Genomic DNA, 20,785 nt, shown 5'->3' with positions numbered 1-20,785 from the left:
TACAGCTTTTATAATGTATATATATTTTTAAACCTAAAATACCCCAGATTGTTTCATTTTACTTGTATGGTGTTTCATTAGTGTATGAGGAGGATTGGATGTTAGGACTCTGGATCCTCTGTTGAGGTTTAATACTGGTTTGCTAGCTTGTTCATTTTTTACTTTTACTTTTTTTATATTTGAACCAACTCTCCCCTCCTCCCCCAAATGCTGTTTAACACCAAGATAGTTCATATTCAAGGTCATTCTGGTTAGAGGCCTAGATAAAAATCACAGCCTCTACAGGGAGAGTTAGGAGTGTAATTTACTAGCAATTGGAAAGACCCAAGAGCAGAATGAACCCGTCTTGTGTTGGAAGAAGCCTTGATCACTCTTGCCCTCTCTGTCTCTCTCTGTGACTTTCAGAGGGGTGTTGGCATCAAAAGTACTCCTGTGACAGTGGTCTTGCCAGATACCAAAGGAAAATCCTACCTCTTCAATATCATGGACACTCCAGGTAGGACATTCCTTGACTTTTTACCATCAGAACTTGTCCTGTTTGTTTCTTGTGCTCCCACTCTTTCCAGAGCACAACCAAGCATTACATCTTTGTTTTTGCATTCCCTTGCCTTTATTGAGATAATTTTCTTTTTTAAGTCTCCTTTGCTTCTAACTAGTTAATTAGCAAGCCCTGTGCTCCAGGCCTTCTGTGTCATTCCTCTCTTGACTCTGCTTTAGAAGATCTAAATTCGGGGGAATCTTATTCATTTATTCATTTCAGCCTGTGTCAGCCCATGCTAGACATTGGCGCAACAAAGCTGAGTCAGACATGGTCCCAGCCTCAGGCAGACTCAATCTTTTGAAGAAGACTGCGGGGGCACACACCTATGGCTGGGGGACATATAGGTGACCAAGGGAGCAGCAGACCTTGCCCTGTGGCTGGCTTTCTTTTTGGAAAGGACCAGCTCAGGGTTTTCCCTTTTTTTAAAATAGGAAAATGTGGGTTTTGACAGATTGGGCTTCTTTGCCCCATCAGATGCCCAATGCCCTCAGACCTCACAGCCCCTGACCTCCACCCGCACCCACCTTGCCAGGAACCAACTCCTGTGCTCCAGGCCTTCCTTTGCCCTTCTTCCTGCCTCCAGATTGTATTCTGTCCTACAGAACTCTGCTCACTGCTGATTAGACTGGTTTAGTTTGCGAGTGTGAATGTGTTATGCCCTCCTTGGTAAAACGCTTTCTTTATGTTTGGGGGTCTCCTGTATAAAAGCATAATCCAAGGATGTGACTATAATGTGGGATGTTACGTGCTGCAAGGAGCTGTGGGGAGAAGAAAAAAGAAGGGAAAGGGGATATTTGGCTTTGTTTGTTTGTTTTTATAAATGTATTTATTTATTGGCTGTGTTGGGTCTTTGTTTCTGTGCTCGTGCTTTCTCCAGTTGTGGAGAGCGGGGGCTACTCTTCGTTGTGGTGTGCGGACTTCTCAAGTGCAATGGCTTCTCTTGTTGCGGAGCACGGCTTCAGTAGTTGTGGCACACGGGCTCAGTATTTGTGGCGCATGGGCTCAGTTGCTCCGCGGCATGTGGGATCTTCCTGGACCAGGAGTTGAACCCGTGTCCCTTGCGTTGGCAGGCAGATTCTTAACCACTGCGCCATGAGGAAAGTCCCGGGAAAGGGGATATTTGTGGGTTCACATGCTTTGCAGTGCCCCCTCAGACCACGTACAAGTTAACTGTGCCTCGTCCTGCCACCATACAAGTGGCAACTTACTTGGTATTTGCTTTTCAGGACACGTGAATTTTTCCGACGAGGTCACAGCTGGCTTGCGCATCTCAGATGGAGTGGTCCTTTTCATCGATGCTGCTGAGGGCGTGAGTCTGCCTCTGCTCTCTTAGGACCCCTCCTCCCTGTTGTGTTTGCCCCCACATGAACCCCAGGGTCCTGAGTGAGCTGGGAGCCAGAGAACCTGAGAGTCTGTGGGATTGAGGCACACCTTTGCTCTAAAATGAAGACAGCAAATGAAAGTCAAAATTAGTTCTCAGTGAGCCCCTCACTCCAGGCGCAGTGAAGCTCAGAATGGTAGGACCCATTGTCATTCAGGAAACACAAAAATGACAGAGGTAAATAAAAGGGAGAGAGGAGAGTTTTAAATGTTAATTAATTTGTCTAAGCTTAAGAGAGATTGGAGTTAAAAGGCCCAGGGTGTCTTTTATATTTCTAAATAGAAAGATTAGGTAATTTGACTAAACCTCATTCATGTTGTCATTGGTGAGATAGCCAGCAGAGGGAGCCGGAGTTGCCTTTTTAAAAATTGACTTCGTTTTGGAATAATTGCAAACTTACTGAAAAGTTACAGTAGTACAGAGAACTCACCCTCATTTGTAATTCTCTCTCTGTACATGTACATATGCACTCACACGTGTGTGTTTTCCCCTTGAATCATTTGGAAATAAAATATTTCAGAATGTATTTCCTAAGAACCAGGACATTCACTTACATAACCGTAATACACTTACCAAAATCAGGGAATTTAATGTTGATACAATATTGTTATACAGACCTTTTTCTATAGACCTTAATCAGTCTCACTAATTGTCCCAATAATGTCCTTTATACAAGTTTTTTTTTCTAATCCAGGATGAAGCATAACATTTGATTTTCATGTCTCTTTAGTCTCTTATAATTGCAATTGTTCTTTTACCTTTCTTGGTCTTTTATGACATTGGCATTTTTGAAGCATATAGACCATTTATTTTGTAACTGTCTCTCAGTCAGGGTTTGTCTGATGTTTCCTCATGATTAGGTTCAGGTTATTTGGGGCAGGAATACTACATCAGCACAGTTGTGTTCTTATTAGTCCGTCACATCAGAAGGCCTATGATGTCACCTTATCCCGTCACTGGTGATGTTAACCTTGGTCACTTGGTTAAGGGGGGTCGGCCAGGTTTCTCCAATGGAAAGTTACTGTTTTCCCCCTTTGTAATAACTAATCTGTGGGACCATACCTTGAGTTTATGTATACATGCTATTCCTTATCAGACTTTACCAGTTTTATCATCCATCGGTCATTCCTAGCTTATTGCTATAATAGTTGCAATAGTTGGAATTCTGTTGTAAGGAAGAGCTTTCCCTTCTCCGCCATTTGCTTTTTTATTGTCAGTATGGCTACACGGATTTTCATTTTACTCTGTGGGTTATGATTCACTACTATCCTTGTATCTCTTGATACTCTAGTCATCCCACATTTGGTTAGTGAGAACTCCTTCAGGCTGTCTCCTTTATCCTTTTGATATGTCCCGTCTTGTTTTAGACACAAAGAGATGTTGTAGACTCATCGTATACTTTCCCTGCCCCAATCCTGGAATCAACCATTTCTCCAAGGAGCTCTGGCTCCTTATAGTGAGGACCGATATTTAGAAACAAAGATCAGGGTGTGTTCATTGCTACTGGAGCACATTGCTTCTAGGACTTTTCACTGAACACAGATAATATAGACCCATACTTATCTATAACTATTTCTACACATACATATTAAAAACCATTAACACAGTAAAAGAGAAGAAAAAAATCAATTTATCCTAATACCCACAGTTCTATTTCAGCACCACAGCTTCTTCCCAAGCCTTCCTCGGTTCCTTCTCTGGCACTGAGAAACCTGGCTCCCAACCTCATCAGTGTATTTCTTCATTTCTCAATCCTGCAAGGTCAGCTCTTAAAATTCCTGAATCTGCCATTGGGCAAGATACCTTCTGCTTCTCCCTAACAATCTACTTCCTCTTTTCCACATTCGTCCTGTTTTTAAGTAATACCTTCTTTGGCTCTGCTCTGACTGTTCTGCCCTCTTTGCTGTCATCACCACCTTCTGAGCCTTGTGTCTCTCAGGTGATGCTGAACACAGAACGGCTCATCAAGCACGCCGTGCAGGAGAGGCTGGCGGTCACCGTGTGCATCAACAAGATTGACCGGCTGATCCTAGAGCTGAAGCTGCCTCCCACTGATGCTTATTACAAGCTGCGTCACATCGTAGACGAGGTCAACGGATTAATAAGGTGGAGGAACCCTGGGAGTGGATCTCCTGTCCTCGGCCCTCTGGTTTTTATAAATCTTAACCTTAAACACCTCTGGGGGCAACTCTGATTCCTTGGCATGCGTTGTTGAGCTTTTTGGGCATGGCTAGAGGCACATTCTGTGGCTCTGCAGGGATTGACTCCACAGCCTTGGCCTCATTCACTCTGCTTCCTAACCAGATATGCAACTCGCCACAATCCTCAGTTTAGTACTGCGGTCAATACCCTGAGCTCTAGAATCAGTCTCATCTTCACCCAACCAACCATGTAAAGTTGGGCAGGTTCCTTAAGCTCATAGAGCCTCAGTTTCCACTTCTATAAGAAGGAGACAGTAATATTTGTCTAATGAGATGTTGCAAGAAATTAAATAGTCAACCTAACACACTTAGCACAGTGCTCAGCAGATAGTAGCTGATCTGTGAACAATGTCAGCTGCTATTATCTTACTAAAACACAGAGTCAGTAAGAGAAGGAACTGTTGGCTTTTGTTTCTTGTTGAAGCTGCGTTTCAACAAGATGGCTTTTGGGTTTGTGTTAATAAGTGTGAGTGATGGTTGGGAGACCTTAGAATACAGTACCCAGGTGGCTTTGAAGAATAGGGTAAGTGTATCTTTTTTTTTGGCCTTGCCGCACAGCTTGTGGGATTTTACTTCCCTGACCAGAGATGCAACCTGGGACCCCAGCCATGGAAGGCCAGCGTCCTAACCACTGAACCGCCAGGAATTCCCTAAATATATTCTGAAAGACAGTTTTATCTGTAGGCTGAAGGATATACTGGGTGACCTCCTGAGGCCCCTTGAACAGCCTGGGAGGAGGCCGTCCTGCTGAGAGAACTCCTCTCCAGCTGAGGATCAGGGACAGTACTCTTGTGGCCGGGGACAGGTTCACCTTCAGGAACCCCACCCTCCCACCCCACAGTTTGTAGCACGGTTCTCAGCAGGGGTGTCCTCTTCTTGCTGGAAGGGCTGAGGATGACTGGAGCCCAGTATAATAGCCGCAGTCCAAAAGATGAAATGATAAACTTTTCTAAAGGGTGGGCAGGGGTTGGATAGGGCTAAATCCTGCTCTAGCAGAATAGGAAGTCAAGAAGTCACATCTCAACCACCAAACAAGAAATAGCTACATAAACATATTATTTAGAAATATGGAGGTAAATGCTCTGGAAGCATCTTTAAGAGTTGAAAGCAGTTGCCTCTGGGGACCGTAACTTGGGAGTATGGTAGGGGACTACTCTTTATAAGCCAGTACTTTTATTTCTAAATTAAGAAATTCTGGGGACTTCCCTGGTGGTCCAGTGGTTAAGACACCACGTTCCCAATGCAAGGGGCCCGGGTTTGATCCCTGGTCAGGGAAATAGATCCCACGTGCCACAACTAAGACCCGGCACAGTCAAATAAATAAATAAATATTTGGGAGGGAAAAAAAAGAAATTCCGTAAAGCAGTGTGTCAGGAAGGCAAGGGTTGTGGGTTCAGTCCTTGTGTACAGCTGGTTTTCTTGTAAATGCTAGTGAAGTTGGGGTGCTATGGCTTCTGCGTGGCTTTTTTTTTTTAGATAAATTTATTTATTTATTTTACTGGCTGTGTTGGATCTTTTTTGCTGTGCGCGGGATTTCTTTTTTAGTTGCGGCTAGTGGGGGCTACTCTTCGTTGTGGTGCATGGGCTCATTGCCATGGCTTCTCTTGTTGCAGAGCACGGGCTCTAGGCGCATAGGCTTCAGTAGTTGCAGTACATGGGCTCAATAGTTGTGGCTCACGGCCTCTAAAGCTCAGGCTCAATAGTTGTGGTGCACGGGCTTAGTTGCTCCGCGGCATATGGGATCTTCCTGGAGCAGGGATCAAACCCGTGTCCCCTGCATTGGCAGGCGGATTCTTAACCATTGCGCCACCTAGGAAGCCCTTGCATGGCTTTTAAGACTGAATGTTTTATTGTGAATTTGTAAAGCGAAGCCAAACAAGACGATAAAGAGTAGGGCAGCGAGAGTAGGGAGCAAAGTTGCTTTTTTTTTCTTCTTTCGTTCATTCATTCATTCGTTCATTCATTTACTTACACTGGTGCTTCTGTTTGTATTTGTGAAATGGCGATTTCTCTAAAAAGTGCTCCTATCTTATCACATTAGGTTCATTTCCTGTGTTCCAAGGTCTTTGTCCTCCAAATTTCGCCTTGTCCGACGCAGTTAACTTCTCCATGACCGTGCAAAATGTTTCCAGCTCGGGGAAATCATCTTGTTACTGGGTGTTATGGAACAGCTCCATCATGTCACTTTCTTGGACCAGTCTGTTGGCAAAGCTTAGTGTTTTACGCAGGCCTCTTCTGAGGGTGAGGGCTGGAGAGAGGCTGTGATATTGAGTCTCTGCGCCCTTCACCCTTGGCCTCGCGCCAGCATTGCCACCCAGCCTGGCTCTGCACTCACGGCTGTCTCTGTTTCAGCATGTATTCCACTGATGAGAACCTGATCCTTTCCCCGCTCCTGGGCAACGTCTGCTTCTCCAGCTCCCAGTACAGCATCTGCTTCACACTGGGCTCCTTTGCCAAGATCTACGCGGACACCTTTGGTAAGTTCTGGCTGGCAGTCTGTCTCGCCAGCTTCCCCAGAGTCATGTGTGCCTTTCCTGCTGAATGGTTTAGAAATGGGCGGCGTGCCTGAGTCTCCTGCTGGAAGGAGCATTTTACTAACAGTTATCTTCACATTTGGGGCTCTTTTTGGCCCCTAGGGTCTTTCCTCAGGCTAACTGCTTTCCAAACAATAGAAGGATAAAGGTGCCTGGGAAGAATTGGGTGAAGACAGAGCTCATATTAGAAATAAGAATCTCTCCTAGAGTGAAACAGATTTTGTCAAAAAGGAATTATCCATGCCCCCAAAGCCATTCAGGCCTCTTCTTCAAAGATGGAGTCTCTGTCACCAGTAGTGCTTCTAGCTGTCTTTCCAACCATAACCAGGCACATGGAAGTTTTGCCGGCCTACTTGAGAACTTGAGCTGAATTCACAGCGCACTGGGACGCCCAGCAGAATGATTTTATAGGCCCCTGGAGCTGCAACACCAGAGCCCTGGGACCAGCTTAGGCAGGTAGAGCTGAGGGAATTCAGGTCCAAAGTCCCAGGAGTCAGCAAGGGCTGCATGAAGGAGACGGGGCTTGGACGGTGGAGAGTAGGGGGCCAGGAGGTCCAGACTCTCTGGTCTGGGAGAGGAGACGCAGAGGCAGGTGGGCGCTCATAAAAATTGGGGTGGGGTGATATGTGCAATGCTGATGGGAGATAGGCCAGAGAGAGGAAAGAATGAGGGAAGGGACACTTATGTAGACGTTTTTGCCAATATTCAGATACAGGATTACGAACAGTGGCTTGATGTTATGTGTGAGATTGAAAGAGGAGAGGTGTATTGGAGAGATGCTCACACGTTCTTTGAGCAGTCGTTTATTAAACTTCTGTTACGCGCTGGGCCTAGTTCTTATGAGTGCTCAAGCAGCTCAGCCAAGTGATTATAATACAGTGTGTCGAGTGCAGCAGTAGAGGCGTGTAAAAGACACCGGTTCACAGAGGAGGGAGAGTCTCAGTAACGGATAACGTGGGAAAGAAGGGAAATGTGGTCATTAACAAAGTGAGGAAGAAAGAGATTTTGAGCTTGGTTGAAATGCCAGTGATGGCCTTGCTGAAAGAGAGTGAAAGCCTTGAGGGACTGTGGCTTTAGGGAAAAGGTGATGCATTCCCTCTGTGCCTTCTCGAGAAGGAGATAACCGTCCGACACCCAGGTTAGAAACATCCACAAGATAGTTGGTGATGTCAGGGATCTAACTGCATGTTAGAGGAGCTCTGGACTCAGAAGATCTTGAATTTTAAAAGCCACAATTGCTCGGTTCCGTCTGATGAGTGTCCGCAGCTGCAGTCACACTAAAAATAGTAATTGGTGAAAGATGACACAAAGGTCCGCTTTGGTGTTTCCTCTCCAGAGGGCTGGGTGTCTGCCCGCGAGAGGTCGGGGGCTAGTCGGAGCCTCGGCGTGGTGCTGCAGCTGGGAGGTTGCCCACACTGGCAGCAGTGGGGCAGAGCTGCTGTGGCTCGGGAAGGAGTGAAGGAACTGCTGAGCTCCGCTGAAGGTGCAGACAGAGGATGGCATGTAGGCAGCTGAGCCTGTTGCATCAAAGGAAAGGATGGAAATGGCGCTTTGTCCACAGCTCGGTCACAGGCTTGTGGAGGTGGAGCTCCCTGAGTGCTCGTTTTGGCTCCAGTGTCGCCTTGTCAGATTTGGAGCAGCCCTGTCCTTTGTGCCTCAGTAGCCTTGTCTTGCCTGCCGGGGTAGAAGCAAATGTCTGGACCTTGGAGAGGAAGGTTCTAGAATTCCTCAGCTAGAAACCACTTGTGGCACATGAAACAGAATTTCAAGCAGTACTTTGCTAGGTAGATTATAATTGTATGGTTTTTCTTACAGGTGACATTAACTACCAGGAATTTGCTAAAAGACTCTGGGGTGACATATACTTCAACCCCAAGACGTAAGTAGAGTGCGGGAAGTCACTCTCTAGAGGCGTGATCCATTTTCCCAGTAAGTGAGGACAGACAGAGAAAGAGTTCCTAAGACTAAAACCTACTTTTTTTTATCAGACGTGAACTACCGTCTTTCCTCCTCTAAGTGAGCTGGCTTCATGAACTCTTAACGGGTTGAGAGGCCGTTTCCCTCGAGGTCTCCACAGCTCAGCCCAGGCATGCGTGAGGGTCGTAACCTGTGCCCTCTCAGAAGTCTCTGTTTGGAGGTTTTATGATCACACACATTTCCTTCCCCTCGGCTTGGCTTTGATCAGATTCAGAACTTGGGAAATACACTCTCAGGGTTGGCGACACTGCCTGCTCCCTCCTGGGTCTCCCGTAACTCTCGATCTCTTTAGGCGGAAGTTCACCAAAAAGGCCCCAACCAGCAGCTCCCAGAGGAGCTTTGTGGAGTTTATCTTGGAGCCCCTCTATAAGATCCTCGCCCAGGTGAGTGTGTCAGGCCGCTGGGCTCAGGTCTGCGCTTCTAAGCACAAGGGGGAGAAGCTGCTGAACTCGGACTCCCCCCCGTGTCTGAACCTGATCAGTTTTGTATTACTCAGCATGAGGAAGGTTGGTCACCAGTCTTCTGGATCGAGAACACTGCAGTCCTCTAAGTGCTGTTGAGATCAGAGTAAAGGGGGAGGATAGAAAAGAAAAGGCACAGCCTAGAGAAATGCACGAAGATGTTGACTGTTCAAAAGAATGTGGCCCTTGAGAAATAATAGTTTCCGTTATAGGGATTTAACTTACAGATACAATTGTTTCACATGGAAGTCCTCCAGTTTTTATTTTTATACATATATAAAAATATACTTTTAAAATACATATTAATATACATGTTATAACATTATTTATAACAGCAGGAAAAGGGGGAAAACCTGGAAATAAGTGTTCATCGGTGAGAATCTGGTTAAATGAATTATGGTGCATCCCATAAAATGAAGTATTTTGCAGTCATCAAATGAATGACTGTATGAGCTTGATTTGAATGACTATTCTGGGCATATATACATGTGATGTTTGTCAGATTGAAAAGGATGCATCAGACAGTGGTAAGGATGTAGTTAAACATGTGGGATGCTCCAAAGAAAAGAATATAACGTTGCGTTTGTATGAATTTGTGCTAAGGGGCAGAACTAAAAGGGTAATAATGATGTACAGACATTTTCATACAGACCATTCTCCCAAGACAGTTCTACTTTATAACTGTTATGTGTTTATGCAAGTGTTTAATAAGCACTGTGCACAGTGAACACACACACATACACAAAATGTGTGTGGCCATTCCAGCTGACAAAATAGGAAAAACAGAGCAACAAGACAAAGTAGCATGATTCAAATTTATTAGTGTTGGAAAATACTTCGTAACTTGTGTCAGACCAGAATGGATTAATAAAAGAAATTTGTGGTGTCTGTCTCTGTAGAGACCTTGAGTCTGCTGAGGATGATTTAGCTTGGCCCCATCCTGACAGCCGATGGACTGCTAGGTGACCTTTTTTGGTTCCTTCCAGTGCAGTGATCCTCTAAATCTGAGAAGTCTCTAAATAGGGAAGGAAGGGTGAGGGATTTCCTGAGAGAGATGAGATGCTGCTTTTCAGACACCGGGGGGCAGCACTGACAGCAGTCCATCTGAGAGGGCCGGGTTGTATTGGCTGGTGTGGGCATTTAACGGAGCTTGCTGTGCCTGCGGTAGGTTTGTGGTGTAGGCACCAAAGATTTCCCTGAAACCAAATTGATATCCCTGCCAAGAGCTCTTCCTGTAGAAGGGAACCCAGTTCAGTGACCCTGCCCATTGCCCTCTGGCCCTCCCTTGTCCTCTGTACCACATTGGGGCTATCATTCGAGCTGACATGGTGTCTGATACCATCACAGGTCGTGGGTGATGTGGATACCAGCCTGCCAAGGACCCTGGACGAGCTTGGGATCCACCTGACCAAGGAGGAGCTGAAGCTGAACATCCGCCCCCTGCTCAGGCTGGTCTGCAAAAAATTCTTTGGCGAGTTCACAGGTAAAGAGCTCGTCATCATCACCATTTCCTCCATGTGTATCATGGGGAACTTTTCCTTGCCCCACAGTGGTGTTTGGAGATCTGAGGCTCTTTTAAATATACTACAGGTCAGGATACAGGGCACCTGGGGTTTTTCCTAGCTGCTTTACTTAGTAATTGGTACCAAAAATTCTATCTTGGAAAAACAAAAGCAATTAAATTTTCCTACCGGGGGAGCATGCAAGTAAAGGGGATGGAGAAGCATATTCTCAGGTTCTGGTATTTTTGCCAGAGGGCAGTCAGGAAGGTGGACTCGTAGGGGGAAAGCCCCAGGCTGGGACTTGAAAGATGGTTTATAGACTCAAATCTCTCTTTCCCCGAGCTCCTCTTTCTGCTATTTTAGTTATGCAGAAGGCAGGTGCTGCAGTAGGACAAGCCTCAGGCTGGTAGGGAAAAGACCTGAGTCTTGATCCTCCTCTGGCCCTGTCCCATGGGATGATCCTGGGCCAGCCACTCAAGCCTTCTATGACTCTAATTTCTCATCTATAAAATAAGGGAGGTGGAAAAGCTGATGGCTAAGGGCCCTCTCAGCAATCGCTTGATTCTGAGTCTGGTGGAAATTAGGTATCTGAATCCCCAAAGTGCATGATTTTAATGGTTCGTCCTGGGCTGGCCATCAGTCTGACACAGGAGATCCCAGCTGAAAGAAGACATGCTACACACCCCAAGGTGCTAATGGAGGTTCTGTCCTGTATGGCTTATTGGCTGTTAGAAAAACAGAGTAACTTATTGAACAGAAACATATGTAGTGTTTCCCAAAGGAAATAGTCAATTCAGAGATTGTTCTAAGTAGATCTAGAAAGAAGAGATGGGGTATTTATTTAGTTTCGTGCAAGTGCTCAGTAAGTGCTTATATTCAATAAAAGCTCCTGGACCGATAGTTTTTGTCAGCTGAGTTCCAAGAACCACTGAGACCTGCTTCTTGCTCTTCCCTGGCATCACTGTGACTCCAAATCTTTTAGCAGCATACGCCCAGGAAACAGGGTATCACTTCTGCCTAGAATCATAGGATCATAGCTTTTAGATCTGAAAATCAGTCCCCTCAGTGTTAGTTTTCTGACCGTCGTGAGTGGATCTGAGCTCCCCGCTCCCTTCCCGTGTGCGAGTTTAGTAACGCTGCCTCTTCTCCCTCCGCAGGCTTTGTGGACATGTGTGTGCAGCACATCCCCTCTCCAAAGGTGGGTGCCAAGCCCAAGATCGAGCACACCTACACCGGCGGTGTGGACTCCGACCTCGGCGAGGCCATGAGTGACTGTGACCCTGATGTAAGAGAATGTGGCCCCCAGTCCTCTGATTTCTGTCCCCTCCTGTGTAGGGAATACTGTTTTCCAGTCCCGGGAGTAATGCCTTCTTTTCCATCCTTACATGGCCCTCCCCATGGGCATAGTCAGACTGACGTGAGTGCAAAACCTGATGTTACCACTGCTGATAGTGTGATCTTGAGAACATTGTTCAGGCTTTCGGAGTCGAAGGGTGTTGGTCTGCAAAGGGATGATAATAATTTGTGTGTGGTAGTTAGAAGAAGTAAGTAAAATTAATCAAGTGTCATGGTGGTGTTTAGCATGGTGCCTGACAGATAGTAAAGATTCAACGAATGGTAGCTAATCTTGTCAGTTCCTGACTTTTAAAAAAATCTTTCCAGGACTTGCCTGGTGATCCAGGGGTTAAGATACTCCGAGCTTCCACTGCAGGGGGTTGATGGTGGGGGGGCTAGATTTCTGCATGCCACATGGTGCAGCCAAAAAAAAAAAATCTTTCCCGGTCATTCCTTAGGCAGTCTAGTTTCTTGGCATAAACATTACAGCCAATTGTGAATTGTGAGTTACTTCTTTGGAGGAAATTTGAGTTAGTCTTATAATCTTGCAGGTTAACAGTGCCAGTCTGCCATCCTAAACCTGCTTCTCTTCCCCAGTGCCCTCATCCCCACCAGGAAGAAGGAAGGGTTTTTTTTTTTTGCCATGTCTGTGATATCCATTAACTACGCAGGGGGTAGGCCTTGGTTGAAATTTTCCCAGGAGATCACCACATCTTCTTCTCGGTCTGGGCTCATGTCATCGCTGACAAGGGAGGTGGAGACAGTGGTGCTTACCCAGAGAGTATGTGTGGTTGAGGCTACACTCTGTCCCCACCTCCAGGGTCCCCTGATGTGCCACACTACCAAGATGTATAGCACAGATGATGGAGTCCAGTTTCATGCCTTTGGCCGAGTGCTGAGTGGCACCATCCATGCTGGGCAGCCTGTGAAGGTCCTGGGGGAGAACTACACGCTGGAGGATGAGGAGGACTCCCAGATATGCACCGTGGGCCGCCTTTGGATCTCCGTGGCCAGGTACTGCCACCAGAGCCCCTAGGGGCATGCCTGGGCCTCTGCACTGGAACTGCCCCAGCGAGCTGGAATGGGGGGGTCCTCCCTGGAAACACAGTAGCTGCCTGGCTCCCTATGATGGGGGTAGGATGGCCCCTTAGCAGATCTGTTGCCTTCTAGTTCTTACTGTCCAGGGTTGCTGTCGTCAAAAGGCAGCTGCTGCTGGGATAATGCCAGGAGCCCTGCCTGTGCCTTTTGCATGGTTTGTATGAACTCTTGTAGCACGATTTCTGTTTACTCATCTTAACCCTCTCTTCCTCTTTTCCTTAAATCATAACCTTTATGTTTCTTCCCAAAAGAAATCATTTCCCAGCCTCCACCGACTGTTCTCTGACTGAGATCAAGACTTTGCTGGATCCCTCGTGGCATGCCAGCCTGCAGAATTAAACTTCGCTTGCGCCTCTGGGCTGCTTGTTGTTCATCAGTTTGGCACTTCAGCTAGAAAGCAGACCCGAGGCCGTCCTGTTGCTAGGGAGGCGGCCGCGTCTTGCCAGCAGCCCCTTCCCACCCCCCTCCAGGTTCAGCCCATTCTCTAGAAGGCAGAAGACAATTAAAGTGCTAGGAGAGTTGCCGTATGTTCTGTGGTGCTTTTGGCGTCTCCTTGCATTCTACCCCTCAGGCACTGGTTTGCTTACTGCCAGCATCCAGCAGGAGTTAGATGCGCCTGTTTTGTCCTCACGTAATACCTTGCGTTTTTCTTTCACGGCACCGTCAGTTTGTACCCGCTTGTATGTGTGCCTGTGTGGTTGGTCATCACATCCCTGCCCTGCTGGAATGTATCCGTTTTGGATACTCTGCCCCATTTCCATTGCTGCTTATTGGATGCTGCTCTAGGTACCACATTGAAGTGAACCGTGTTCCTGCTGGCAACTGGGTTCTGATTGAAGGTGTCGATCAACCAATTGTGAAGACAGCGACCATAACTGAACCCCGAGGCAATGAGGAGGTAGAGTTTCTGAAGAGGGAATTGGATTGGCTTAGGCTCGAGGGTCCCAAGGAGCCGCAGCGCACGTGAGCGACAAGCAGCAGGACGCACAGGGGGTGAGCCCAGCGTCGCTGCTGCCTCCTGCTGCCAGGCCTCAGCGTGCGCTCCGCCTTCTAGATCTACCCTGCTGGGTTCTTGTGCTCAGATGCTAGGAATTAGGAGGGGCTCCTTTTATTCTTTCCCTCCTCTTCTTGTTCTGCCAACATACACGGGAATAAATGGTCCTTCAGGTTGCCTCCAAGCAGCGCCCTGGCTCCAGGTGGGGTGGGGGATAGTCCGTCCCCAGCAGGTCCTCAGCTTTCCCTGACCTCTGTGCTGTCTGTACCTGCTCAGGCCGGGTGTCCTCACTGCTCTGCATTTTGGATCTCAGGCTCAGATCTTCCGGCCCTTGAAGTTCAACACCACGTCTGTGATCAAGATTGCCGTGGAGCCGGTGAACCCCTCTGAGCTGCCCAAGATGCTGGATGGCCTGCGCAAGGTCAACAAGAGCTATCCATCCCTCACCACCAAGGTAGGCCCGAGGCCTCACGCTGCTTTGTGTCCATCTGATCTGCTCCGGCAGCCTACATCAGGAGCTAATCCCTGTCTGTTAATTGTCACTTGAAGGCAGGACAAGACCCCTGTTTGTGTGTGTATGGGCTCGTGTGCACGTATGTGTGCATCTTCCACAAGTGTCTTTACATAGGAAAGATGATTCCTGGAAAGTACACTTTGAATTGATTTTCCAGAAAACATTCAGGGAAAAGTGAGTCACTCTAAGCCTGCCTGCATAGCTTTCTAAGGAGTTGGCCGGGGCAAAGGGTCAGCTGACATCCACAGACAGAGCAGGTTTTCCCTAAATGGCTAAGATGTTAGTTCGGTCTGTGACTTCACACCCAGAAGCACTGTGCTCAGTGGTCCAGGTGTCTGGGGGACTGACTTGTAGGTGGCTGCTCCCCACTGATCCTTCCTCAAGAGGCCAGAACGCAACGCTGACTGACAGTGGGCTTGGGCACCTCCTCCTGGGTTCTAGGCTTGATTCTGTCTCTGTCTGCTGTTCCTGGCACAAGAGGGTCCAGGCTGTGACCACCAGGGTTGTTGTGTTTCAGGTGGAAGAATCTGGCGAGCACGTGATTCTGGGTACTGGGGAGCTCTATCTGGACTGTGTGATGCACGATTTGCGGAAGATGTACTCAGAGATAGACATCAAGGTAAATAAAGCAGCTGCTCCTTTCTTTGGTGCCTGCTTGGCCAGGAGCTTGGCTCACAGCTTCAGGCTGATTTTACAGGCAACCAAACCCTTGATTCCCTAGGAAGGTCCAAGGGGAGAGGGTGTGCTCGGGCGGGAGATCTGTGTGGGAAAAGCATGACCTGTTGCTCCCTGTGTGGGAAGGACTTGCAGTCTGGTTTGCCCGCTGCAATGGGGATTATTCTCAGTGTCATACGTTCACAAGGCTCCCAAGCCAAAGTTACTCTTGATCTTTTGTTAGAAAATAGTTGCGGACTTCCCTGGTGGTTCAGTGGCTAAGACTCTGCGCTCCCATTGCAGAGGGCCTGGCTTCGATCCCTGGTCGGGGAACCAGATCCCACAGGTCGCAACTAAGAGCCCATGTGTGCAACTAAGACCCAGCGCAGCCAAATAAATAAGGAAGGGAAGGAGGGAGGAAGGGAGGGAAAAAAAGGAAAGAAAAGGAAAGAAAGCAAGAAAATAGTTGCACAGCTAACTCATCTGTGGTGATTAGGACTCAGAGTGGATGGTTTCAAGGACAGAGCGGGGACTGGCTCTCCTGGATTCATTGTGAAGTTTTGATGTAGCCCCTCAATTAAACCACCTGTCACACAGCCTTGGTCTCAGTGGACACAGACACTTTTCTCCAAGACCGTGGGTGGTAGGAGTGAGAGTCCTCAAGGGCCCCTCTTCGCCCGGGACTGGTGCTGTGGAAGACACTGGGTTTCCTGGGAGTGGGCCGTGTGGGGCCTTCTGGGAGGAGCTGTGCTGCCCAGAGGTCGTGGGTTGAGAATGGAACGGGCACTCGCCAGTCAGTCTCTCGAGACCCATGTTCTGACAGGTAGTGGGACAGCCGTACGGATGTTGAAAGATACCCTGGGAGAATATAATTTTGGCCCTGAGTTGATCCTCCACTTACTCTTGGCTCACGAACATAAATCGTGCTCTGCACTGAGTTTTGCAGGCTTCTTAGTTTAGGCACAGACTTGTAGCCTGAGCCCGCCTTGGTGTTTGTCGCTAATGCCGGTGAAGACGGGGTTCTCACAGAGGTTGCGTCAAGGGAACCTTGGACTCCCCTTTGGCAGAAGGCTGTCCTCCCAACAAAGTTAGACTTTGTCTGACAGTTCACTTTGTTTCTCAGGTGGCTGACCCAGTTGTCACGTTTTGTGAGACGGTCGTGGAAACGTCCTCCCTCAAGTGCTTTGCTGAAACTCCCAATAAGAAGTAAGCTGGGGGGCTTGCCTGGTGGTCCAGTAGTTAAGACTCCATGCTTCTACTGCAGGGGTCCCAGGTTTGATCCCTGGTCAGGGAACTAAGATCCCACATGCCACGCAGCGCGGCCAAAAAAATAAAAAAATAAGAAGTAAGCTGGGGGTCATAGTGACCCTGGGACGCACAGGGGTCGCTTTCTCCTCCCCCCAACTCTACCCCAGTCACAAGCACTGTGGAAATAGAGGCCTTTAAGTGTGGGGGTGAGGGTGCTTAGGATGCTTGAGTTTTACCCCAGCCCTCTCATCCCTTATGCCTTTGGACACGATGCTGTGGAATTCTTTGCCTTAGTTGCTCCAGGGTGTTTCGTAATCGCCACTTTTCCTCTCTGTATATAGTATGACCACCTTAAAATTTTCCCTAGCAGCAACTCTACTGTTTCACTGTTTAATATACTAATACTGTTTAAAGCTTTAAAAAAAAAAATGCCCCAAACATTACTTTTTTAAAGAGTGATAGATTCAAATGAAAAAGATGAGCCCTTTTTGCTCTACTCTGCCCCTGTGGCTTTCAGTGATGTCACTGCCTTGGTTCTTCCCTGTGTTACCCTGTCTTAGGAATGACCCTTCTGCTAGTCCTGCAGACCCTCCTCATTATCCGTTTCATTTCTGACTAGGAACAAGATCACCATGATTGCTGAGCCTCTTGAGAAGGGCCTCGCCGAGGACATAGAAAACGAGGTGGTCCAGATCACGTGGAACAGGTGAGAAAGCTCTGATTTCAGGGCCGAACAGCTTACCTGGTGAGTCTCTAACATGACACATCCCTCCCTCTGGGAAGCGATTTTGTCTCCCTCTTTTTTGCTGTTGTCCTTGGCACGGTGTGGGTAGGCTGAGGTGACTGTCTTCCAGAAAGGCAGGATTTGTGGACCCAGGAGCTAGCAGTCAAGAGAACTGTGACACCGTCCTTTTCTCCTTCCTTCCCAGGAAAAAGCTGGGAGAGTTCTTCCAGACCAAGTACGATTGGGATCTGCTGGCTGCCCGTTCCATCTGGGCTTTTGGTCCTGATGCCACCGGCCCCAACATCCTGGTGGATGATACCCTGCCCTCTGAGGTACAGCAGACCTGATGGGAGCCCTGTGGCCTTCTCTTAGCTCTTGAGTGGGAGAAACTACAGAGTGTTCTTCTCTTCCCCCAAAGTATCTTATATTTTCTGATGAAGAAGAGTATCCTTTTACAGGTGTAGCTACCTTCTTCTCCCTGTAAACTCTTTGGCTGTTGCCAGGGTCACTGCTAAGGAGCCCTCATGTTTTGTGCAGGTGGACAAGGCTCTTCTCGGCTCAGTGAAGGACAGCATCGTTCAAGGTTTCCAGTGGGGAACCAGGGAGGGGCCCCTCTGTGATGAGTGTAAGTCCACCAGCGCCTCTGCCTTTGCCACCTCAGTCTTCTAGGGTCCCTGCATCCGGGTGTATGAAGGCGGGTGGGCTCATCTTTGGGACCCGGCAGGAGAAGCTGGTTGGGGCCCACAGGGCCATCCCATGTCCTGGGCCAGCTTCCACTCTCCTCCTTCCCTGTCCTGGTGCCACCGCTTGGTATAGCCGAGGAATGGAAGTCGTGTCTAGGTTGACATTGCTCCTCATTCCTGGAATGTGTTTCAGGAAGTGTATCCGGAGGATGGGCTTAGGGTGGTTTGTAGACCAGGATTGGCTTAGTGGGGACAAATGTGCAATTCCTAGAACTTACCCTACATCCCAAAATAATTAAATATCTGGAAGAGAAACACATAAACATCTAGGGACACTATGCTGTCTGAGCGTGGCCTGAAACCAGCACTGAGGACGTATGGTTACCTTCAGACTTCTGTGTATGTTATTAGAACGCGCATCTGCAGGCTCGTTCTGGGCTGTGTCTTTCATGGCTACACGACAGCTGCAATGCTGCAAGAGGCTCCTTGCTGCTCTGTCCGTGCGCCCTAGCCCGTGTGCCCTTAACTACCCCAGAACTACTGCGCAGTCAGTTCCCCCTTCTCCTTTCCAGTGATTCGAAACGTCAAGTTTAAGATCCTGGATGCAGTGGTTGCCCAGGAGCCCCTGCACCGGGGCGGGGGCCAGATCATCCCCACAGCCAGAAGAGTCGTCTACTCTGCCTTCCTCATGGTGAGCGAGTGGGGCTGTCCTGCCACAGGGCGTTACGTGGGGCCTCGAGACTGCTGTCGCCCAGCCTTCCCTTTCCCCAGGTTCTCGGGCGTCAGCCTTCCCCGAGCTGAGGAGCCCTTCCTTCGTGCTCTGTTGCAGGCCACTCCTCGTCTGATGGAGCCCTACTACTTCGTAGAGGTCCAGGCCCCCGCGGATTGTGTCTCTGCTGTTTACACCGTCCTGGCCAGGCGCAGGTGAGCCGCCCGGCCCATTGGGGAGGGGCTGGTGAGCACAAGCCCAGCGAGAAGGAACTCGGCTGCTGTGGGGAAAGAGGGACTGGCCTCTCCGCCCTCTCCACTCCTGAAACCGAGGTTTTTAGAAGGACGTAGGAAAGGAATGAGGCAATCCCCAGCCTTACTGCAGATTATAATTTCAGATTTCTCCTTGGGCTCCTTCCTCAGAGCTCCTGGGGCAAGTATTCCTGGGGCGTGTCAATGGTGGGAATGTCTACAGGACCTGGTCCCATCAATGTACCGCTCATGCCCAGAGGTCGCTGCCCCTTTGACGCCCACAGGGAACTACGCGGAGAGCCCCAAGCCGTTTCTGCCCTCTGAAGCACTCTTGTGGTTATTCTTTCTTTGATGGTCAACATTTGGGGGTACACTGCGTCTCTGCTTTTGGCCTCTGAAGGACTAGGGACGCAGCCTTTGTTTTTCTGTCTTAGGGGGCACGTGACTCAGGATGCACCCATCCCAGGCTCCCCTCTCTACACCATCAAAGCTTTCATCCCGGCCATCGACTCTTTCGGCTTTGAGACTGACCTGCGGACTCACACGCAGGGGCAGGCCTTTTCTTTGTCTGTCTTCCACCATTGGCAGGTAAGGCAACAACGCAGACTGGCCGCTGTGGCCCCCACCTCTGCAAGGCCACCCCTCTGACCTGTTCCCCTCCAGGCCCCAAGGGGGATCACCAGCATCCTAGAGAAGAATCCTGCTTCTAGGCCTGGACAGATGTTCTGGGAGTCGGCCTGGACCATCTGAAACCACTTTGCCTTTCAGATTGTACCTGGTGACCCTCTGGACAAGAGCATTGTCATCCGCCCCTTGGAGCCACAGCCAGCTCCCCACCTGGCCCGAGAATTCATGATCAAAACCCGTCGTAGGAAGGTACGTGTCCCTCAGGCCATCCCTGCACCCCCAGGGGTGTCGGCAGGAGCTGGATCTCTCATTTCTTGCTGTTGGACCCTTCTCCCAAAGACTGAGAGCATTTCACTGCACAGCCTGGAGAGACACGATCTATATGGGCTTCAGGCTACTAGACCTGGGGCTGCGTGCCCGGGAAGGGAGAGCCTTCTCCTGCCCTGTGACTAAAAGGGCAGGGCTCCCAGAATAGCTCTGCTGACACTTGCCAACCCCCCCCCAACCCCCGCTCAAGCACAGCTCAGTCACGCAGGGCTCATCCTGCATTTGCCCCCGCTCTCTGCAGGGCCTGAGTGAAGACGTGAGCATCAGCAAGTTCTTCGATGATCCTATGTTGCTGGAGCTCGCCAAGCAGGATGTGGTGCTCAATTACCCCATGTGAGCGCTGGGACTCCGGGCTGCATCCTGGACCTGAAGCTGGGACCTGGTGGGACTCGGACTTCGTGCTGTCAGAGCATGTCTGGGGCTTCTGTGGCCACTCTTAACAGGCCCAGAGCCTCCAATGCAGAGGGAGGAACATGTGGCCTCTGCCTGGCTCCATCCCCCAGGAACAGAGGGGAGCTTGGGCTCAGAGAAGAAGGGGATGGAAGTGTTGAAGCCCAAGGGGCCTTGTCCTCAGAATTTTTTTTTTTTGTATAAAAGTTTGACCTTAGACATGGTTTACAAGTGAACAGAACATTCTGACTTCTGCCTTGCTCTGTTCCTTTCATCCCCATCTTCCTGCCCCCTTCCCTACAGCACAGGCTTGGCCTGGTGCTTGGGTTCTGGATCTGTGTCGTCTCCCCTGAGGCGCGCTGTCTCTGCTCCCAGCTGCAGCCTTCTTCCTGCCTCGTCCCCAGGGAGGCGGCCTGTGGGGGGAGGAATGCCTGCCTCTCCACTCAGTGTTCCTCGTGAGCACTGAGACCTCTTTACTGTCCCCAAGTCCCACTTCTGGTGGGTGGCACCTGAGGGGTCTTAGGAGTTGTTGGATCTTTAGGATCAGAGGTCTGCACCTCCTCCCCTGCCCCTGAAGATTCCCCTCGCCCTGGAGTTGGGGCCAGAACTCCGATTCCCAGCCCTTTGCTTTAAG

General features: G+C 49.1%; 1 protein-coding gene across 2 annotated transcripts in view; it reads left to right on the top strand.

The window, feature by feature from the left end:
• EFTUD2 (elongation factor Tu GTP binding domain containing 2) overlaps positions 1-20,404 on the top strand; it is a 36,481-nt gene extending 16,077 nt beyond the window's left edge. For both annotated transcript variants that reach the window (XM_057715220.1, XM_057715221.1), the window contains exons 8-28: positions 406-496; positions 1,768-1,850; positions 3,862-4,028; positions 6,476-6,600; positions 8,473-8,536; positions 8,927-9,017; positions 10,443-10,578; positions 11,755-11,882; positions 12,753-12,946; positions 13,817-13,928; positions 14,338-14,478; positions 15,056-15,157; positions 16,316-16,398; positions 17,060-17,146; positions 17,370-17,496; positions 17,702-17,789; positions 18,420-18,538; positions 18,677-18,771; positions 19,242-19,395; positions 19,576-19,683; positions 20,003-20,404. In XM_057715220.1, the coding sequence (XP_057571203.1) occupies positions 406-496; positions 1,768-1,850; positions 3,862-4,028; positions 6,476-6,600; positions 8,473-8,536; positions 8,927-9,017; positions 10,443-10,578; positions 11,755-11,882; positions 12,753-12,946; positions 13,817-13,928; positions 14,338-14,478; positions 15,056-15,157; positions 16,316-16,398; positions 17,060-17,146; positions 17,370-17,496; positions 17,702-17,789; positions 18,420-18,538; positions 18,677-18,771; positions 19,242-19,395; positions 19,576-19,683; positions 20,003-20,098 (2,391 nt within the window). In that variant the 3' untranslated portion in view covers positions 20,099-20,404. The remainder of the gene's footprint in view (positions 1-405; positions 497-1,767; positions 1,851-3,861; positions 4,029-6,475; positions 6,601-8,472; positions 8,537-8,926; positions 9,018-10,442; positions 10,579-11,754; positions 11,883-12,752; positions 12,947-13,816; positions 13,929-14,337; positions 14,479-15,055; positions 15,158-16,315; positions 16,399-17,059; positions 17,147-17,369; positions 17,497-17,701; positions 17,790-18,419; positions 18,539-18,676; positions 18,772-19,241; positions 19,396-19,575; positions 19,684-20,002) is intronic.
• The last annotated feature ends 381 nt before the right edge of the window (positions 20,405-20,785 follow it).

The sequence above is a fragment of the Hippopotamus amphibius genome, chromosome 17 (genome assembly GCF_030028045.1).
Source record: "Hippopotamus amphibius kiboko isolate mHipAmp2 chromosome 17, mHipAmp2.hap2, whole genome shotgun sequence".
Taxonomy (NCBI): Eukaryota; Metazoa; Chordata; class Mammalia; order Artiodactyla; family Hippopotamidae; genus Hippopotamus; species Hippopotamus amphibius.
This window is presented reverse-complemented; position numbering and strand designations above follow the sequence as displayed.